Source organism: Saccopteryx leptura, chromosome 5 (assembly GCF_036850995.1).
Source record: "Saccopteryx leptura isolate mSacLep1 chromosome 5, mSacLep1_pri_phased_curated, whole genome shotgun sequence".
NCBI classification, from domain to species: Eukaryota; Metazoa; Chordata; class Mammalia; order Chiroptera; family Emballonuridae; genus Saccopteryx; species Saccopteryx leptura.
Genome location: NC_089507.1, coordinates 170688908 through 170706319, shown reverse-complemented (window position 1 = coordinate 170706319; position 17412 = coordinate 170688908). Strand labels below are relative to the sequence as shown.

Here is a 17412-nt window from a genome sequence, read left to right as displayed (position 1 = left end):
GAATCCACTAGGGTTTCTGAATCTTGGCACTGTTGACATGTTGGGCCAGATAATGCTTTGTCATAGGGGTTGTCCTGGGCATAGTTGGAGAGTTAACAGCATCTCTGGCCTCTACCTACTAGCACCCTCCCACTTGCCTCTTGTTCCCTGTGGGGCAAAATTGCCCTTGAGTGAGAGGCACTGGATGACTATCAAAGTACAGTTGAAGTAGTTGGGACAATCTGATCTAATATACAAATATTGTTCTTCTCAAAACTCTCAGTTAGGCCTTTAATATATAAAATGCTGCCAACAAATAACATCTTTGTAGCCGAGGGACTTATCTGTTCAGTAGTTATTGAGCATCTACCACGTGGCCATGTGCCGGGACACAGCGTGTACAAAAGGCAGACAGGTTCTGCTCCCCCAGAACTTGCATTTGGGGGACTGAATAAATAGGAATGCAGATATCAGGAAGTGCTGTAAAGGAAATAAAAGGGCGTGGAAGGTCTGTAATAGAGTGGGTCTTCATAGAAGGCCTCTTCTGCAGAGGTGACATTTGAGCTGAGACCCGAATGACAAGAAGGATCCAGCCAGGTGGAAATCTGGAGATAGACACTGCAGGCAGAGGGTCTAGGACCTGTTCCAGAGGGAACAGCAAGTGCTAAGGCCCTGAGGCCAGAGTAAGCTTGGTGTTTACAGAGAAGGCAGAACAGCTAGGCTGAAGCAGAGTGATGAAGGGGTCCAGAGTGAGCACAGCCAGGTAGCATAGGGTTTCACAGATTAAAGGTAGGAGCTTGAGTTTTATTCCAGGGGCCATGAAGAGCCTTCTCCTGAGAGTTTGCAGTAGTAAGACAGCTGTGATTGGACTTGTATTGTTAACTAATCACTTTGATGTGGTTTAAAGAATGGTGTGTTGGGGGGATGCACAATGGGGCATCAGGAGGATTAATCAGGTGGTCAGGCAGGATGCTGAGTCAAAGCTGTTATTTTGGGCAAAAGTGGCAGCAGTGGAGATGGAGAGAAGATGGATTCTGGACATATGGGTGGAGGATACTTTAAAAAAAACCCTAAACAAAAACAACAACTCCTCCCCCCTTATATTTCAGAGGCACTTCTATAAACTGCTTATTGCTTTTACTTTTATGATCCCATCTGCAAATCTGAGTGCCAGTCTGGGGCAGGAGTTACTGCTCATACTTTGAGAAGGGAAGGAACTGGCTGCCCCATGCTCCCAGGCTTATCTCAGTCTTCCTTCAGCCTCAGTGGTCAGACTGCAGGGAAGGGGAAGAAATAAAAGGCCAGAAACCGTGGAGAGGTTAAGCCACCTGTGTCTAGTGAATCTACATATACCAGGGCCCAGCAGAATTTCTGACACAGAACAGAGCCTCACGAAATGTCTGTTGAGTAGATAAATGAATGGATGAATGAATGAGGGAAGAAGAGAGCATCAAGGGAAGCTAATCATTCAGGCTGCCATGATGAGTGCTGGCTTGGGTGTTGGGTGCTTTCCTTCAGTCACAGGGACCTGGAAGTCATACTCTGTTATATGCCCAGACTCAGAATGGGAAAACCGAGGCTGGGGCAGGTTGGGGAATTTATCCAAGAAAAGTCACATGCCAAGCTGGGATTCCTTCTAGGCCGTCTGATTCCAAAGCCTGCTCTCAACTGCTACATTACTTTCTAATTACTTCGTCTCAGAGAGGGAGGGAGAAAGAGAGAGCGCGAGAATGAGAGAAGCAAAAATGAGGAGCTCCAGGATTCCCTGGGCTGGATCACTTGTGCCCAGCTCCTATCTCTCCTCTGTCTCCCCAACGGGGTCTAAGACAAGGCTGTCACCTCTTTGCTCACTCACCCCGATGCTCAGGAGGAAGTGATGCCTCTAAAAAGGGCCACCATTCCCTGGCCTGCAGTTCTTTCCCTGATTGTCAAGACCTTTCCAAGCTTGGAAGGCGACTCTTTCTGCCTCCCTTTGATGAGCCTTTGCTCTGGGCTGTTCTTTTTTTTTTTTTTTAATTTTTATTTATTTATTTTTATAGAGACAGAGAGAAAGAGAGTCAGAGAGAGGGATAGACAGGGACAGACAGGAATGGAGAGATGAGAAGCATCAATCATTAGTTTTTTATTGCACGCTGCAACGCCTTGGTTGTTCATTGATTGCTATCTCATATATGCCTTGACCGCAGGCCTTCAGCAGACCAAGTAACCCCTTGCTCAAGCCAGCTACCTTGGGCTCAAGCTGGTGAGCTTTTGCTCAAACCAGATGAGTCCGCGCTCAAGCTGGCGACCTTGGGGTCTTTAACCTGGGTCCTCAGCATCCCAGTCTGATGCTCTATTTACTGCACCACTGCCTGGTCAGGCTGACTGCTCTGGGCTGTTCTTGCACACTCCATCCCTCCTCCCCTCTCCCAATTTATCAGGGCTGCAGGGCAGGTTGCACTTGTGGGAGAGAATAGGACTGGGCCCTGGGCCTGGGGTGGGCTGACTGGAAGAAAGAGCCAGTGCACTTAGCTTTGAGGAGACCACTCTTTCTTCTCTGGTCAACATTCTGGTGCTTCTTAACATAAGGGAATGTGAGGAAGACAGAGGCAGCTTGTATGTTTGGGTTGGTGTGTATGGTGTGTGTGTGTGTGTGTGTGTGTGTGTGTGTGTGTGTGTGTGTATGTGTGTGTGTGGAGTGTTCATGGTGAAACATGGGAAATGGTTCACTTTGTCCTGGGCATTGGCCACCCCACTTTAGGGGCTGGTATGGTTTAAGGGAAGTGAGAGCTTCTGCTGATCAGGGTGTGAGTCCCATGCTGTGAGCCCTGAGTGTCCCAACACCATCTCTGGAGTCAGCTGGGCTTGGCTTCCCACACTACACCTGTCAACCCGGGGGTCACCACAGAGCCTTCCTGAGGTTTTCAAAGTGATCCCAGCAACTCCTAGTTCAGAACAGAGAGGCTCGGCCCCACTGACTCCAGAACCAGAACCTCTCAGGGTGCTAGCTTCCTGTGTTTTATTGATTTATAGAAAGAGAGGAAGGGAATGAGGGAGAGAGAGACAGGCTTTGATTTGTTGTCCCACTTATTTATGCATTCATTGATTTATTCTTGTACATGCCGTGACCAGGGATCAAAATCAAACCTGCAATCTCAGCGTGTTGGGACATTGCTCTAACCAACTGAGCTACATGGCCAGGGCTGCTTTTCTGTGTTTTGCCATCGTTCCTGGTGGCTCCTATGGGAACTGTGGTTTGAGGATCATTGACTTAGGCTGCTGTGGCTGATTCTAGCCTCTCCCCACCCCCAGACCTTCTCAAACCCATTTTGATCTGCTCCTTCAGGGCATGGGACTCGGCTGTGACATAAATGATATCAGGGATGTCCCAGACACTTTTTCCTTGGGTTTCTGGGGCTTCAGATAAGACTGCAGAAGCTTACCCGTGCAAAATGTTCTTTCCGCTTGGCCCCAGGGCTCTGTTCTACCCGCCCCATCTGCTCCTGAGCCCGCAGAAGGCTGTGAACCGGAGAATTTATTCTTCCGGCAGGACCTGCCACTCACAGCGGGGCGGGGCGGGGCCTGGTGGGTGGAGGGACACGTGTGCTGGGAGGGAAGCAGGAAGTGACTTCGGGAGTGAGCCGGCGAGCGAGCGGCAGCGGGGGCTGATGGAAGTGGAGTGGGGGCTTGAGAGGGCACCGTAGTGAGTCGGCTTTTCTCTCCTTCAGAGCCTTCGGTTGGACTGGAGGCCCGGTGGTGCCGCGGCCCTCAGGACCAGAGTGTGGGACTTGGAAGGGCCACGCGGAGTTTGGAAGGGAGTGTCCCTGGGGAGCGGCGAGGGTTGGAGGGGTAGCAGGTTGGCTTTGGCAGGTGGCAGAGGAGGCAGAAGGGGACCTTGAGCTGCCTCCCAGGCACGGTGTCGACCTGCCTCCCTTTGGCGTGCTTCTCCAAGATCCTTTTCATTCACTCATTTATGGTGAGCATGCCGGAACCCTGGAGCCCTGGGAGTGGAGGTGGCCACAGTTCCAGCTGCTCTGTGTCCCCTCCCACGGGCTCTGGGGGTCAGCAGGACCTCTTGAACTTGAGTGGGAATCCGGTTAAGCAGGCCTGAGATTGTGCATTGCCCACCACTCCCCAGGTCAGCTGGTCTGCGGACCACACTTTGAGTAGCCAGGTCCTGGAGCACTTTTCCACAGTTCTAGCTGCCTTGGAGTCAGGGCCTGTGTGTGCACCCCATTAAGTGCTGTGTCCAGCTCTGCAGCTTCACCAACATCTCTCAGCTGAAACGTGCGACGCCTAGGAGCACGCAACAGGTTTAAAAGGGAGAGAAAGAAAACCAGGATCAGGTGGGAGCGTCTCAGGTGTTGGCATCTCTAAAGTTGGGATGGGCAGAGAATAACCCCCAGCCTTGCAATCGAATCAATGTTTATGTATCATGCAGCCCACGAGGAAGTCTGGGCCCCCCTGAGGAAGCTGCTTTTGAGGTGCCAGGGCTGGTGTTCCCTGTCCCCACAGTGCTACTGGTCTCACTACTGGGGAAAACTGTTCTCTTCGAACTCTGTGTTGGCCTTGCACAGGGGTCCCCAAACTATAGCCTGCGGACTGCATGCGGCCCCCTCAGGCCATTTATCCGGCCCATTGACCATCTCATTAGCCAAAAGCAGGCGCATAGTTCCCATTGAAATACTGGTCAGTTTGTTGATTTAAATTTACTTGTTCTTTATTTTAAATATTGTATTTGTTCTCGTTTTGTTTTTTTACTTTAAAATAAGATATGTGCAGTGTGCATAGGGATTTGTTCATAGTTTTTTTATAGTCTGGCCCTCCAATGGTCTGAGGGACAGGGAACTGGCCCCATGTGTAAAAAGTTTGGGGACCCCTGGCCTTGCAGGAGAATCCCTTTCCAGCTCTAGGTATCGTAGAAGTTGTTCTAGTTTAAGACCAGGCTTTCTTAATGTGTAAGACTCCCCCGTGGGACTTGATAACATGCAGATTCCTATCCAGCCTGTGGTTGGGGCCTGAGGTTCTGCATTTCTAACCAGCTCCCAAGGGGGCCCAGCACTGCTGATTCTCAGACCACCCCTTTTAAGATGGCAAACGGCAGAAACTTTCCCGAAGGGCTCTGGGCTTGCGTGGCCAATGATAAATGCTGCAATGGTTGGGATGGGAAGGACGGCGGCCTTGGTTTTCCCTGCGTGTCCCTTTCTCTTGTATCTCAGGATGCTCAGCTGTAAATAAACAGGCTAACAGGAGTGTGTTGCCCTCTGACTGGCCCCCAGCAACACTCACAAACTGCCAAAACCAAACTCACGTTGACTTTGGCCTTTTGGCAAGTGCACATGGGTTCCTCTTTTCTGTAGCTGTTAAAAGGCACATTTAGCCCTGGCCGGTTGGCTCAGCGGTAGAGCGTCGGCCTAGCGTGCGGAGGACCCGGGTTCGATTCCCGGCCAGGGCACACAGGAGAAGCGCCCATTTGCTTCTCCACCCCTCCGCCGCACTTTCCTCTCTGTCTCTCTCTTCCCCTCCCGCAGCCAAGGCTCCATTGGAGCAAAGATGGCCCGGGCACTGGGGATGGCTCTGTGGCCTCTGCCCCAGGCGCTAGAGTGGCTCTGGTCGCAATATGGCGACGCCCAGGATGGGCAGAGCATCGCCCCCTGGTGGGCAGAGCATCGCCCCTGGTGGGCGTGCCGGGTGGATCCCGGTCGGGCGCATGCGGGAGTCTGTCTGACTGTCTCTCCCCGTTTCCAGCTTCAGAAAAATGAAAAAAAAAAAAAAAAAAAAAAAAAAAAAAAGGCACATTTAATACTGGGTGGAGAAAGTTTCTTCTTTTTTTTAATGACCTGTCTTGGATGATGAATCCTAAGAGGATGATTGCTGTGTGCCTTTCTTCGTAAATGCTTCTTGAAATTTTATTCATAAGCAGCTAGAAATAGACTGTTGGTGTCATGATCCAGATGTCTGGTTTTAAAAACAAATAAGAATCACTCTTTTTAGGGTGACTTAAGATGATGTATGTAAAGGGTGCATTTTTAAAAATGACTTTTTTTTCTTTATTTGATGCAGTCACCATCCTGACTTCCATTTCAGGCGTCCCCAAACTACGGCCCGCGGGCCCCCTGAGGCAATTTATCCAGCCCCCACTGCACTTCTGGAAGGGGCACCTCTTTCATTGGTGGTCAGTGAGAGGACCACTGTATTTGGCAGCCCTCCAATGGTCTGAGGGACAGTGAACTGGCCCCCTGTGTAAAAAGTTTGGAGACCCCTGATTTAGACTATGGGGACACAGTCTAAATCCTTAGATGCTGATTTAGAGGTTTTCTGGCACTGGGGCGGAGCCAGGGCTCGCCTGGGCTCAGCTGGACCCACAGCCTTCCTAGGTGTGAATCCTAGTTGTGCTGCTGAGCCCCATGGCCTGCAGACCCCTCACACACTCTGTCATGGTTTCCTTCCAGGGTCAACAGAGGGAGGCAGCGTCTTTAGCCCAGAGTTGCTGGCTCTGCACAGAGCTTTGGGGCCAGGCACGCCTGAGCCCAGTGGGGCCATGTCCAGCCCTGTGGGTGCTGGAAGACGAGTGAGGAGCTGAATGAGCCCTTTGAGATGAGGAGGCCCTGGGCCCCAATGTTTGTGTACCAGAACACAGGGCCTTTCAACAAATGGGCTTCTTTGCCCTGTAACTTTCCACAGCGAGAGCCTGATGCCCTGTCATCCCAGAACTAGGATTTAGAACACATTCAAGTCTAGAGGAGGCTCTCTGAGCAAAAACAAGAGGGGACTTCCCTTTGGTTCCTCGGTGGGCAGTGGCATAACTTCAGCTTCAGCAGTTGACTGGGGGACATGTGACTTAGGGCTTCGTTTCCTTGTCCTCGCTAAGTGTCCTATCAAGGTAAGCTTGGCCAAGGTGCCATAAATAATTCAGCAAGCCTTTTTTGGGTGCCAAAGAGCCCTATGGACAGGGTGCCAAATGTGAAAAAACATCACTCTTGTTCTTAAGCAATTACTGATGTGAAAGGGGGAGGAGGGCGGGCCATGCAGGAGGCGCCAGGGTGTGCGCAGGGATGGCGGTGGAGAGGGGTCGGGAAGCGTGGCATCGAAGTTGGTGTTTGGTGGACCATAGGTGTTCTGGATGTGGTGGCTGAAGGCTGGGAAGGAAGGCATTCTGGGAGGGAACCACGTAATGAGAGATTTGGAGCAGGACCATGTGGGGCTTGTTCCCGGTGCCATCAATAATTCGGTTCAGCTGGTGCCCATGAAGGGCATGGTGGTAATGGAGATGCAGGTTTGACTTGATGGGTTAGTTGAAGGTCAGTAGATAGAGCAGGGGTCCCCAAACTACGGCCCGCGGGCCACATGCGGCCCCCTGAGGCCATTTATCCGGCCCCCACCACACTTCTGGAAGGGGCACCTGTTTCATTGGTGGTCAGTGAGAGGAGCATAGTTCCCATTGAAATACTGGTCAGTTTGTTGATTTAAATTTACTTGTTCTTTATTTTAAATATTGTATTTGTTCCCGTTTTGTTTTTTTACTTTAAAATAAGATATGTGCAGTGTGCATAGGGATTTGTTCATAGTTTTTTTTTTATACTCCGGCCCTCCAACGGTCTGAGGGACAGAGAACTGGCCCCCTATGTAAAAAGTTTGGGGACCCCTGAGATAGAGTGTGCCCCTGGCTGGCCACAGAAGCCACCACGGAAGCTTCCACAGGGAGCTACTGAAAGTTGGACCAGGACTTAGGTAGATGAGTTTCATGAGGTCACCTGAGCCAGTCACCTGTATTTGGACAAGACAGAGCCAATGTTTGGCAAGGGCGGGAGGAATAGGGAAGTAGCAACCTGACACTTTCTTCCTTTAGGCTAAATGAGCTTCTTCTTTTTGGAACCTTTTTGAGCTTCTTCTTTTTGGAACTGTTTCCCAATTTGTAACTTCAGTCATGGCGTCTTTGGTGTCTCCCACGGGTCCCCACATCTCTCTCCCCAGAGTTAGATGATTTCACTGAGGGGCAGCATGGTGGGAAGGTGCACACACCAGCTAGACACAGGCCAGCTCAGGAGGAGGGGGTTAGAATGCCTTAGCGTATGTGAGTGTCACCGAAGGGACCGCTGGCACTGACCCTGTCCTTCTGCTCCACACACAGCCGTATCCAGCATGCTGCAAGGCCACAGCCCGATAGTCCAGGCCTTGCTGGGGACCTTCTTCACCTGGGGGATGACGGCAGCGGGGGCAGCTCTCGTGTTCATATTCTCTAGCGGACAGGTGAGTTGTCTTGATTCAGTGCTGGGAAGTTCGTGGGGACTCCCTTAGCGGCTCTGACTCCACACTTGCAGGGTGGCTGACTCTCGAATGCCTCTGGCCACACCTCTAGGTTGTGGGTGCTGTTTGTCCTCAGTCCTCTCATTTGACCCCCCCTTCTCCCTGCCAGGATTGGAGAGCAGGTGTCTGCAGCCCGGGCATCTCTTGCCTCTTTGCTCCTGATTCTAACGGATAGGGAGTGAGGAGCCCAGAGATTCATCCTCCTGGAGCCTCTGTCCGATTTCTGTCTCCCGTCCAGTTTCTTCTAGGCCTGGCGCCAGTGGGGATGTGCGTGGCCAAAGAACAATAGGTCTGGGCTGTCACTGCCCTGCCCCATGGCCTTGAGCTAGCTGGGATGATTGGAAAGACCTGGGGGGAAGGAAGGGTTTCTGTCCCCTCTCCTTTAGGCTCATCATTCCCTCTCCCACTCCCTTTGGGATAAATATACTCAGTTCACCTCACCGTGGGCCTGCCATCCACCTCTGCTCATCCCACCCCACCCACCTTTACTCACCCTTACTCTGCTGTACCCTTGTACCCCATGTACCCCTGTACCTCCCCAAACCCCACTTCTGTCCCTCCTCCTTACCCTACATACCTCCTACACAGCCCACACATCCTGTCACACCCCCACCCCTCCACATATTCCACACCCCCCTCATACCCCACACTCTTCCCCCACATTCCACACGTCCCACGCCTCTCCCCAACGGCCTGCGCCCAGCTCCCGGGCCTGAAAGTCCTTATCTTTCACACCCCTGGACTCCGTTGGTTCCCCAGGCCCGGAGAGAGCCATGGATAACGTGATGAGTGCAACCTTAGAAATTGTAGGAGTGCTAAGCAAGGTAGTGATTTAAAACCTAGTTAAATGTGCTGTGAGGCGGGGCTGGACTAAAACACGTCTAGGAAGTTGGCAAGCCGGTCCCTGTTGTGTTGGAGACCAGTCAAGTGGGTATTGATGTCAGATAAGATCAGACCTCCCCTGTGCACCTCCTCCCCTTCTCAGTGCGAGGCTCGGAGGCTGGCGGAGACTCGGAACTCAAGACACACTGGCACCCCGAGTCCCACTCCCTAAGTGAGAGAGACCAGGTTACTGGACCCCGCCTCTCTCATGACAACCACACCAGGTTTCCCGGGGTTCTGTTCTTGTGCCTTCTGGGGCAGAGCAGTCCATGTTTTCACCATTCCCAGTTTCTTCCGCTTTTAGAAGGAGAGATCTGAGTTGCACTAGGTGGGGACTAGCTGGCCCATGAGATGTGAGTTAAATGCAGCACAGTGATGAGCAGAACCTCATAGCCCCGTGTGGCCCTGGCCAATGCTATGGGGCTTTTCAGAAGTGGGGAGCCATCCCAGAGGGGCCCCCTTCCCCTTTAGAGGAAGAATTGCTGAGACCTTTCCTTGTGTTGAGGCATATGGGGGGGGGTCCCCATGACCACCCACACATCTGCTGATTCACTAGAAGGACCCACAGGGTTAAGCATGTAGTTGTCCCTGTGGCTAAGATATATTACAGTAAAATGACCCACAACAGGGTCCACAAGGGAAAGACACAGACAGAGTCTGAAGAAATATATGCACAGACCTCTGATGCTCCTGCTCTCCTCTGGGCACAGAGGACTCCTTTCCCAGGACGTTTTGATGTGTCCACCCAGGGGCACTCATTAGAGACTCAAGTTTTTATTGGGCACTGGCTGCTGGTACCACCAAAATTTCAAACTCACAAGAAAGGAAAGCAAGTGTCTTGCATAAGTCGCTGGGTTTGTAAAGCAGGCACAGTAACCCATCCTATCAGTTAGGGGTGGAGGGAGCAATTTCAGTCCAAAGTTCCCAGAAGCCAACGAGGGGCCAGCCTTGACAGCAGGACCTTCTGGAGAGAGCAGGCTGAGGTGGGCTATGTCAACCCTTTCTTCACAGGGGGCATGTGTGGGGAGAGGGAAAGGGCACGGGCTGGGGAGAGAGCAGGCTGAGGTGGGCTATGTCAACCCTTTCTTCACAGGGGGCATGTGGGGAGAGGGAAAGGGCACGGGCTGGGGAGAGAGCAGGCTGAGGTGGGCTGTGTCAACCCTTTCTTCACAGGGGGCATGTGGGGAGAGGGAAAGGGCATGGGCTGGGGAGAGAGCAGGCTGAGGTGGGCTATGTCAACCCTTTCTTCACAGGGGGCATGTGGGGAGAGGGAAAGGGCACGGGCTGGGGAGAGAGCAGGCTGAGGTGGGCTATGTCAACCCTTTCTTCACAGGGGGCATGTGTGGGGAGAGGGAAAGGGCACGGGCTGGGGAGAGAGCAGGCTGAGGTGGGCTATGTCAACCCTTTCTTCACAGGGGGCATGTGTGGGGAGAGGGAAAGGGCACGGGCTGGGGAGAGAGCAGGCTGAGGTGGGCTGTGTCAACCCTTTCTTCACAGGGGGCATGTGTGTGGAGAGGGAAAGGGCACGGGCTGGGGAGACAGAGATGTGCTCTGTCCCCTGGAACAAACCTCAGTTGTCACCCACCTGAAATGGGGGCTGTGGTGAGGGTCCCTTGAGATGGGAGGCACTCAGACATCTGTCCTTTGCCGTTATCAACGCTAGTGTAGCTTCTCTCCAAATTTGTTTTCCTGACTTTAAAAAAATTTTTTAATTGTAGGAAGCTTGTAAAATATGGAAAAGCTAAAAGAAAGAATTTTAAAAGTTTCTAATCCAACTTCTCAGAAAGAAAAAACGTGTTCGATTTTGTTAAGTTGCATTTGGGTATGCGTAAGTACGTGTGTATATGTGTATTTTCTTTACATAGTAGGGATCAGATTGTATGTTTCATAACCAGCTTTACTCACTTGATAGCATAAACAGACCCCCCCACATCCCTAAATTTTTTTTTGATTATTTTGATTACCTTGATTACTTAGTTGGCTGTATAGTTTCCCATCATAAAGATGTACTAAAATTTATTTATCTAATCCTGAATTGTTGGCCATAGGATTATGTCCTTTTTTCTTTGCTTTTAGAAATAGTGTTAATTCTTTGAGTAGTGAGTTTTTTTTCATGCTTGCTGACCCCCGAGAGTGAGGTTTTTTTTCAAAAAATGAAATTGGTTTCAGTTAGTTTTATTAACTTAAAATCATGTTTGTTTGATAACCATTTTATGGAAACAAGAAGAACATACATTTGCATTTTGTTTTGTTTTGTTTTTTGTTGTTTTTTTGGTATTTTTCCAAAGTTATAAGCAGGGAGGCGGTCAGACTCCCACATGCGCCCGACCGGATCCACCTGGCACGCCCACCAGGGGGCGATGCTCTGCCCATCTGGGGCATTGCTTCGCTGTAACCTGAGCCATTCTAATGCCTGAGGTGGAGGCCATGGAGCCATCCTCAGTGCCTGGGCCAACTTTGCTCCAGTGGAGCCTTGGCTGCAGGAGGGGAAAGAGAGACAGAGAAGAAGGAGAGGGGGAAGGGTGGAGAAGCAGATGGGCGCTTCTCCTGTGTGCCCTGGCCAGGAATTGAACCTGGGACTTCCACACTCCGGGCCGATGCTCTACCGCTGAGCCAACTGGCCAGGACACATTTGCCTTTTTTTAATGTTGCCTTAAACATTTTTTTTTTTTTTTGTATTTTTCCGAAGCTGGAAACGGGGATAGACAGTCAGACAGACTCCCGCATGTGCCTGACCGGGATCCACCTGGCACGCCCACCAGGGGGCGACGCTCTGCCCACCAGGGGGCGATGCTCTGCCCCTCCGGGGCTTCGCTCTGTTGCCACCAGAGCCACTCTAGCACCTGGGGCAGAGGCCAAGGAGCCATCCCCAGCGCCCGGGCCATCTTTGCTCCAATGGAGCCTTGGCTGCGGGAGGGGAAGAGAGTGACAGAGAGGAAGGAGAGGGGGAGGGGTGGAGAAGCAGATGGGCGCCTCTCCTGTGTGCTCTGGCCAGGAATCGAACCCGGGACTTCTGCACGCCAGGCTGACGCTCTACCACTGAGCCAACCGGCCAGGGCCCTTACACATTTTTAAAATAAAAATTTTTGTATGATTGTACTCTGGATGGTCAGGAGGCACAAGGATGTATATGAACGTGCGTACTACTCAAAGGGTTGATGATGAACACAAATTTTTGAGCATAGATCTGATTAGTTTCTTAAAATAAATGTCTAAAAGTGGACTGACAGGTTTATTGACCTTAAAAAAAAGTATCATGTTTCTCCTTTGAGGCTCCAGGTGAATGCTGATAGGATGATGATACCTGACTTCTTTATTGTATCTGTCCGGCTTGGTTAAATTAGTTTGTTAGATGAAGTTGACTAATGTCATGCTGTGCCTAGAGAAGAATGTCATTTGTCTAGGCAGGGGGCAGAAGTTGACCAATGCTGGAGATCACTACCTGGGCCACTCTGGCTACCCAGACCTCAGTGGGAGTCTTGCCGATGTGATGCTTCACACCTCAGCATGCCTGTAATGTGTTTATGTGGCTATAGGTTATATCCCTAATTTAGCTACTTAAAAAAGAAACTTCTGATTGACATATAAGATGCATATAGTACCGTGCACTCTTCTTGAGTGTATAAAGTTTGGTAAATTTTCACCAGTGCCCATGAAAACAGTGCCCAGGCCCAGCACAGGACCTGTCCCAGCACCCCTGGCAGCCTTTTAGGTTCCTTTTAAGCATGACTCACACCCCAGACTCCAGTGAAAGGCAGTCTCTCTCCTGATCTCCAACAGCAGAGAGGAGTTTTCTCTGTTTTTATACATTATATGCATGGAGTGATCATAAAGTATGTGCTCTTCTGTGTCTGGCTGACTTCACCGTGTTTGTTTTCCAGTTTACTGGGTGGCCCTGCCTGTGAGTTCCATTCATATAAATTGTGTGTGTGTTCTCCTTGCAGTGTGGTACTCTGTTGTATGAATATATCCTAATTGATGTGCCCAATTGGGTCATGTCTAGTTTCCAGTTCTTACAAACAGTGCTGCTGAGAGCACTTCTGTACACATGTTGGGTGAATTCGAGAATGCGTTTGTGTTAAGTAATGACTCAGGAGCATGTGGCTCTGCTGGGTCATGGGGTGTGCCTCTGGTCACTTCCAGTGGCTGTGCCAGTTTCTATCCCCACCGGCCGTGTGGGAGGGTTTTGGTTGGCCTGACTGCTCCTGGTCAACACTTGTCCATTTCCCTCTGTTGGGCTAGCTATTTACTAAAGATTCATGGTCATAATTCACAGAGAAAGTCAGAGGTGACACGTGGGCCATTGCAGGCCACACACCACGCTGAAAGAAGACTCTGATTATTGGCTGTGGAATGGATGGAAGGTTAAAAAAATGTTTTGTGGCCCTGGCCGGTTGGCTCAGTGGTAGAGCTTCGGCCTGGCGTGCGGAAGTCCCGGGTTCGATTCCTGGCCAGGGCACACAGGAGAAGCGCCCATCTGCTTCTCCACCCCTCCCCCTCTCCTTCCTCTCTGTCTCTCTCTTCCCCTCCCGCAGCCAAGGCTCCATTGGAGCAAAAGATGGCCCTGGCGCTGGGGATGGCTCCTTGGCCTCTGCCCCAGGCGCTAGAGTGGCTCTGGTTGTGACAGAGCAACGCCCCGGATGGGCAGAGCATCGCCCCCTGGTGGGTGTGCCGGGTGGATCCCGGTCGGGCGCATGAGGGAGTCTGTCTGACTGTCTCTCCCTGTTTCCAGCTTCAGAAAAATACAAAAAAAAAAAAATGTTTTGTACCCCTTCATTTTGGCCCATTTTATGAAAACTTGGAGCCAGGCTTCCGGGGGTGTTAGAAAACTCCAGGGGGAGCCAGTCCCTATTCACATGGCTCTCGTAAGGGTTATGGTTTCCTCTCATCCCAGGAAATATCCCTTAGAAACTGAAACCTCGTCTTTTCATTTTCAGAGGCGGATCTTAGATGGAAGTCTTGGCTTTGCTGCAGGGGTAAGTAGCATGTTACAGGAGGAATGTAAATCGAGACATGTTTATTCTGACATTTTTCAGCTGCAAGGCATTTCCCATCTCTCCCCATGTAACCCGCATGCATCTCTGCTCTCCAGGTACCAAGGGTTCCCTCTCCTCACCCACCCCATTCATTTCCACTGTGTTTCCTGCCCCTGCCTCTCTAGACAGAGAGGAGGCTTGTTGGGCAGCGCCTGAGGACTTGTAAAATAAAGTTATATTTGGGAAGGGCCTCACGACAGGGCTTTCGTGGCAGTAATTAAACTTCTCTTTCTCTCCTCCTCTCCCGCCATAAAAGACCTTTTGTTGTAGACATTTTCAAACGTAAAAAAGTAGACTTCTACGCCACACCCCCGTACCTGCCACCTGACTTCAATCATCGTGGACACTTTGCTAATCTCATTTCATCTGTCTTCTCCCAGACTTTCTTGGGAGGTTGGAAGAGTATATAAAAGCAAATCTTGGTAAATTCAATACACATCTCTAACTGAATGCCTTGTATTTTTTAAGCACAATCACCATGGCATCGTCCCACCTACCAAAATTAACAATAATTTCTTACTGTAATCCAACACCCAGTCCACATTCAATTTCCTCCATTTTTTTCTCCCCCCAAGTGTGTCTTCTAAAATGGTTTTGTTTGGCCCTGGCCGGTTGGCTCAGTGGTAGAGCATCGGCCTGGCGTGCAAGGGGTCCCGGGTTCGATTCCCGGCCAGGGCACACAGGAGAGGCGCCCATCTGCTTCTCCACCCCTCTCCCTCTCCTTCCTCTCTGTCTCTCTCTTCCCCTCCCGCAGCGAGGCTCCATTGGAGCAAAGATGGCCCGGGCGCTGGGGATGGCTCCTTGGCCTCTGCCCCAGGCGCTAGAGTGGCTCTGGTCGCAACAGAGCGATGCCCCCTGGTGGGCAGAGCGTCGCCCCCTGGTGGGCGTGCCGGGTGGATCCTGGTCGGGTGCATGCGGGAGTCTGTCTGACTGTCTCTCCCCGTTTCCAGCTTCGGAAAAATACAAAAAAAAAAAAAAAAGGTTTTGTTTGCCTGACCTGTGGTGGCGCAGTGGATAAAGCCTCAACCTGGAATGCTGAGGTTGCCGGTTCAAAACCCTGGGCTTGCCCGGTCAAGGCACATATGGGAGTTGAAGCTTCCTGCTCCTCCCCCCTTCTCTCTCTCTCTCCTCTAAAATGAATAAATAAATTAAAAAAATAATAAAATAAAATGGTTTTGTTAGAATTGGATCCAAACAAGATTTTCACAATGAATTTGTTTGTAACTGTTGAATCTGTTTTATTCTTTAATAGTCCAATTTTTCTTTTTCTCACAATGGTAATTTGTTAAGGAAACTGGACCTGTTGTCAGTTGAATGTCCTGCATTCTGAGTTTGGCTGATTGCGTCCTTGTGCTGCTATTTAGCTTGTTCTTCCGTCCCCCACATCTCCTGCATGCTGCTGTAAGCTCCGAGCGAGACCTAGAGGCTTGACGAATTCCGATCCTGTTTACGGGTGTGCGCATGTCAGCGTGGTACTTTGTATTTCGGTTGTGTGAGTCACACCAGAAGGTGTGTAGCATGTTGTCATGTACCCTTTTGGTTGATGAGGATTGAGTTCCTGTCTCCTGTGATCTACGAAGACCAGCCTGGGGGTGGCACCTTCCAGAGTGCTCTGCGTCAGCAGCATCAAACTGGAGTCTAGTTTTGAGAGCACACGGAGGCGCGCCAGGGGTTACTCAGGTGCACCGAGAGGGCTAACAAAATGAGTTTTCAGGCCCTCAGCTTCCAGTTTTGTCCTCCTTTCCGAAGCTGCACTGCCTGACACCCGGACAGCCAGTGCCCCTTTCCCAGCTTCCCTTGCACAGCTGCCCTCTTCCTGGTCACAGAGGAAGACACATTCTTGCTCATTTCCTTGTCTCTGGGCAACAGTCTCTGTGCATAGACAGGGGGGACCCTGGCCTGTTGGGGTCAGTGCCGAGAAAGCGCAGGACTCTGATTGCTAATCACTGGGCCCAGATCCAACTTGAGTGTATGGGCTGCCGAAGCAGGTGCAGGGCCCAGGGCCCAGAGCCGTTCAGATGCTGTCCTGTCCTTTGATGTGAATCTAATCAGATTGTTTGGGGAGAGATCCTTAGAAGTAATTTTTCAGGATGGACCACAATGAGATTTTAGGCCTGTAACTTGGAAAGAGTTCAAAGAACAAAAATGACAATTTTGTAACAAAATACCTACTTTTCCCCATCTTCCATCTAAAGAAAAACGAAGATAAGAAAAATAGAAATAAATTAATGCCTAACTGTCTTTTTATAGCAGTGACTAAATACTGTTTATCCATGGATACACAGATGAATTGAAAAAAAAAAAACACAAGAAAAAAGCCTCACCCATGGAAATTTGCATACCCAAGGTTTTTTTTTTACCTTTTAATGTTTAATAATTATAAATCAGGTATTATATTTTTGCTGTTATGAATCAATTCTTTACCACCAATAGCTGTAATATAACTCAATCCACGAAATTGTTATTTAAGCAGTTAGAGCCCTAGGCTCACAGGAGAATTCTTAAAAATTGAGTTGAAATGTATATAAATACGTGGAAGAGAAGTATGATAGAGAAATCAATAGTAGACCTGCCAGTCTAAAAGATGAGTTGCTGTAGGATAAAAGTTTGGGGGAGGTATAATTAGATACAAGTGGGAGAAAAAGGAATGATGTACATTTTTTGACTTTTGAAGAAGAGCTTGCCTATGCATGTTGGGGGTGTGTAGGTATAACCGTGGACAGAAAGGTACATGAAACAAACTCACAGCTTAGTTGTATATGCACTTCTAGGTGGACAATGGTGGCAGTCAAATCCCTATGCTGTTTAGATATATGAATGACTGATCAGACAGTTTTGTTTAAACACACCAGTATTTATGTACCAGAAACGATATCTTTTTCAACCCCATAAATTCAGATGAAAGCCTTTTAGATGTCAATTTCAAAAGGAGTCATGAGACACCTAGTTTTTCAAAATTCTTTTAGGGGGCGCACAGAAAGTTTTCTGTGCTGGCTTCCTGCTCCTGACATGGCATTTGGGTGTTCAATTCTAGTTCACTCCTTTAGGCCAAAAGCCATTGTGGGATTTATGTAGCCAAAGACAACAAACAGAAGGAAACAGAGGAGCAAAAACAGAGTGAATTTGTCCTAAGGACATATAAGAATGAAGTTGGGAGCATTAAAACACAGACATTCAAGATGTAACTTCCTTAGAAACGTCAGTGTATTTAGACCAGGGTATTTTGTTC

At 50.0% G+C, this 17412-nt stretch overlaps 1 protein-coding gene across 3 annotated transcripts in view; it reads left to right on the top strand.

Moving 5' to 3' along the window:
* Positions 1-3549: 3549 nt before the first annotated feature.
* Positions 3550-17412, top strand: part of SLC39A11 (solute carrier family 39 member 11) — a 293358-nt gene continuing 279495 nt past the window's right edge. For 2 of the 3 annotated variants that reach the window (XM_066386759.1, XM_066386758.1), the window contains exons 1-3: positions 3550-3661; positions 8090-8208; positions 14085-14123. In XM_066386759.1, coding sequence (XP_066242856.1) covers positions 8101-8208; positions 14085-14123 — 147 coding nt within the window. In that variant the 5' untranslated portion in view covers positions 3550-3661; positions 8090-8100. Of the gene's footprint in view, positions 3662-3700; positions 3935-8089; positions 8209-14084; positions 14124-17412 lie in introns of those variants that run through there. The other variant, XM_066386760.1, reaches the window with a different exon arrangement.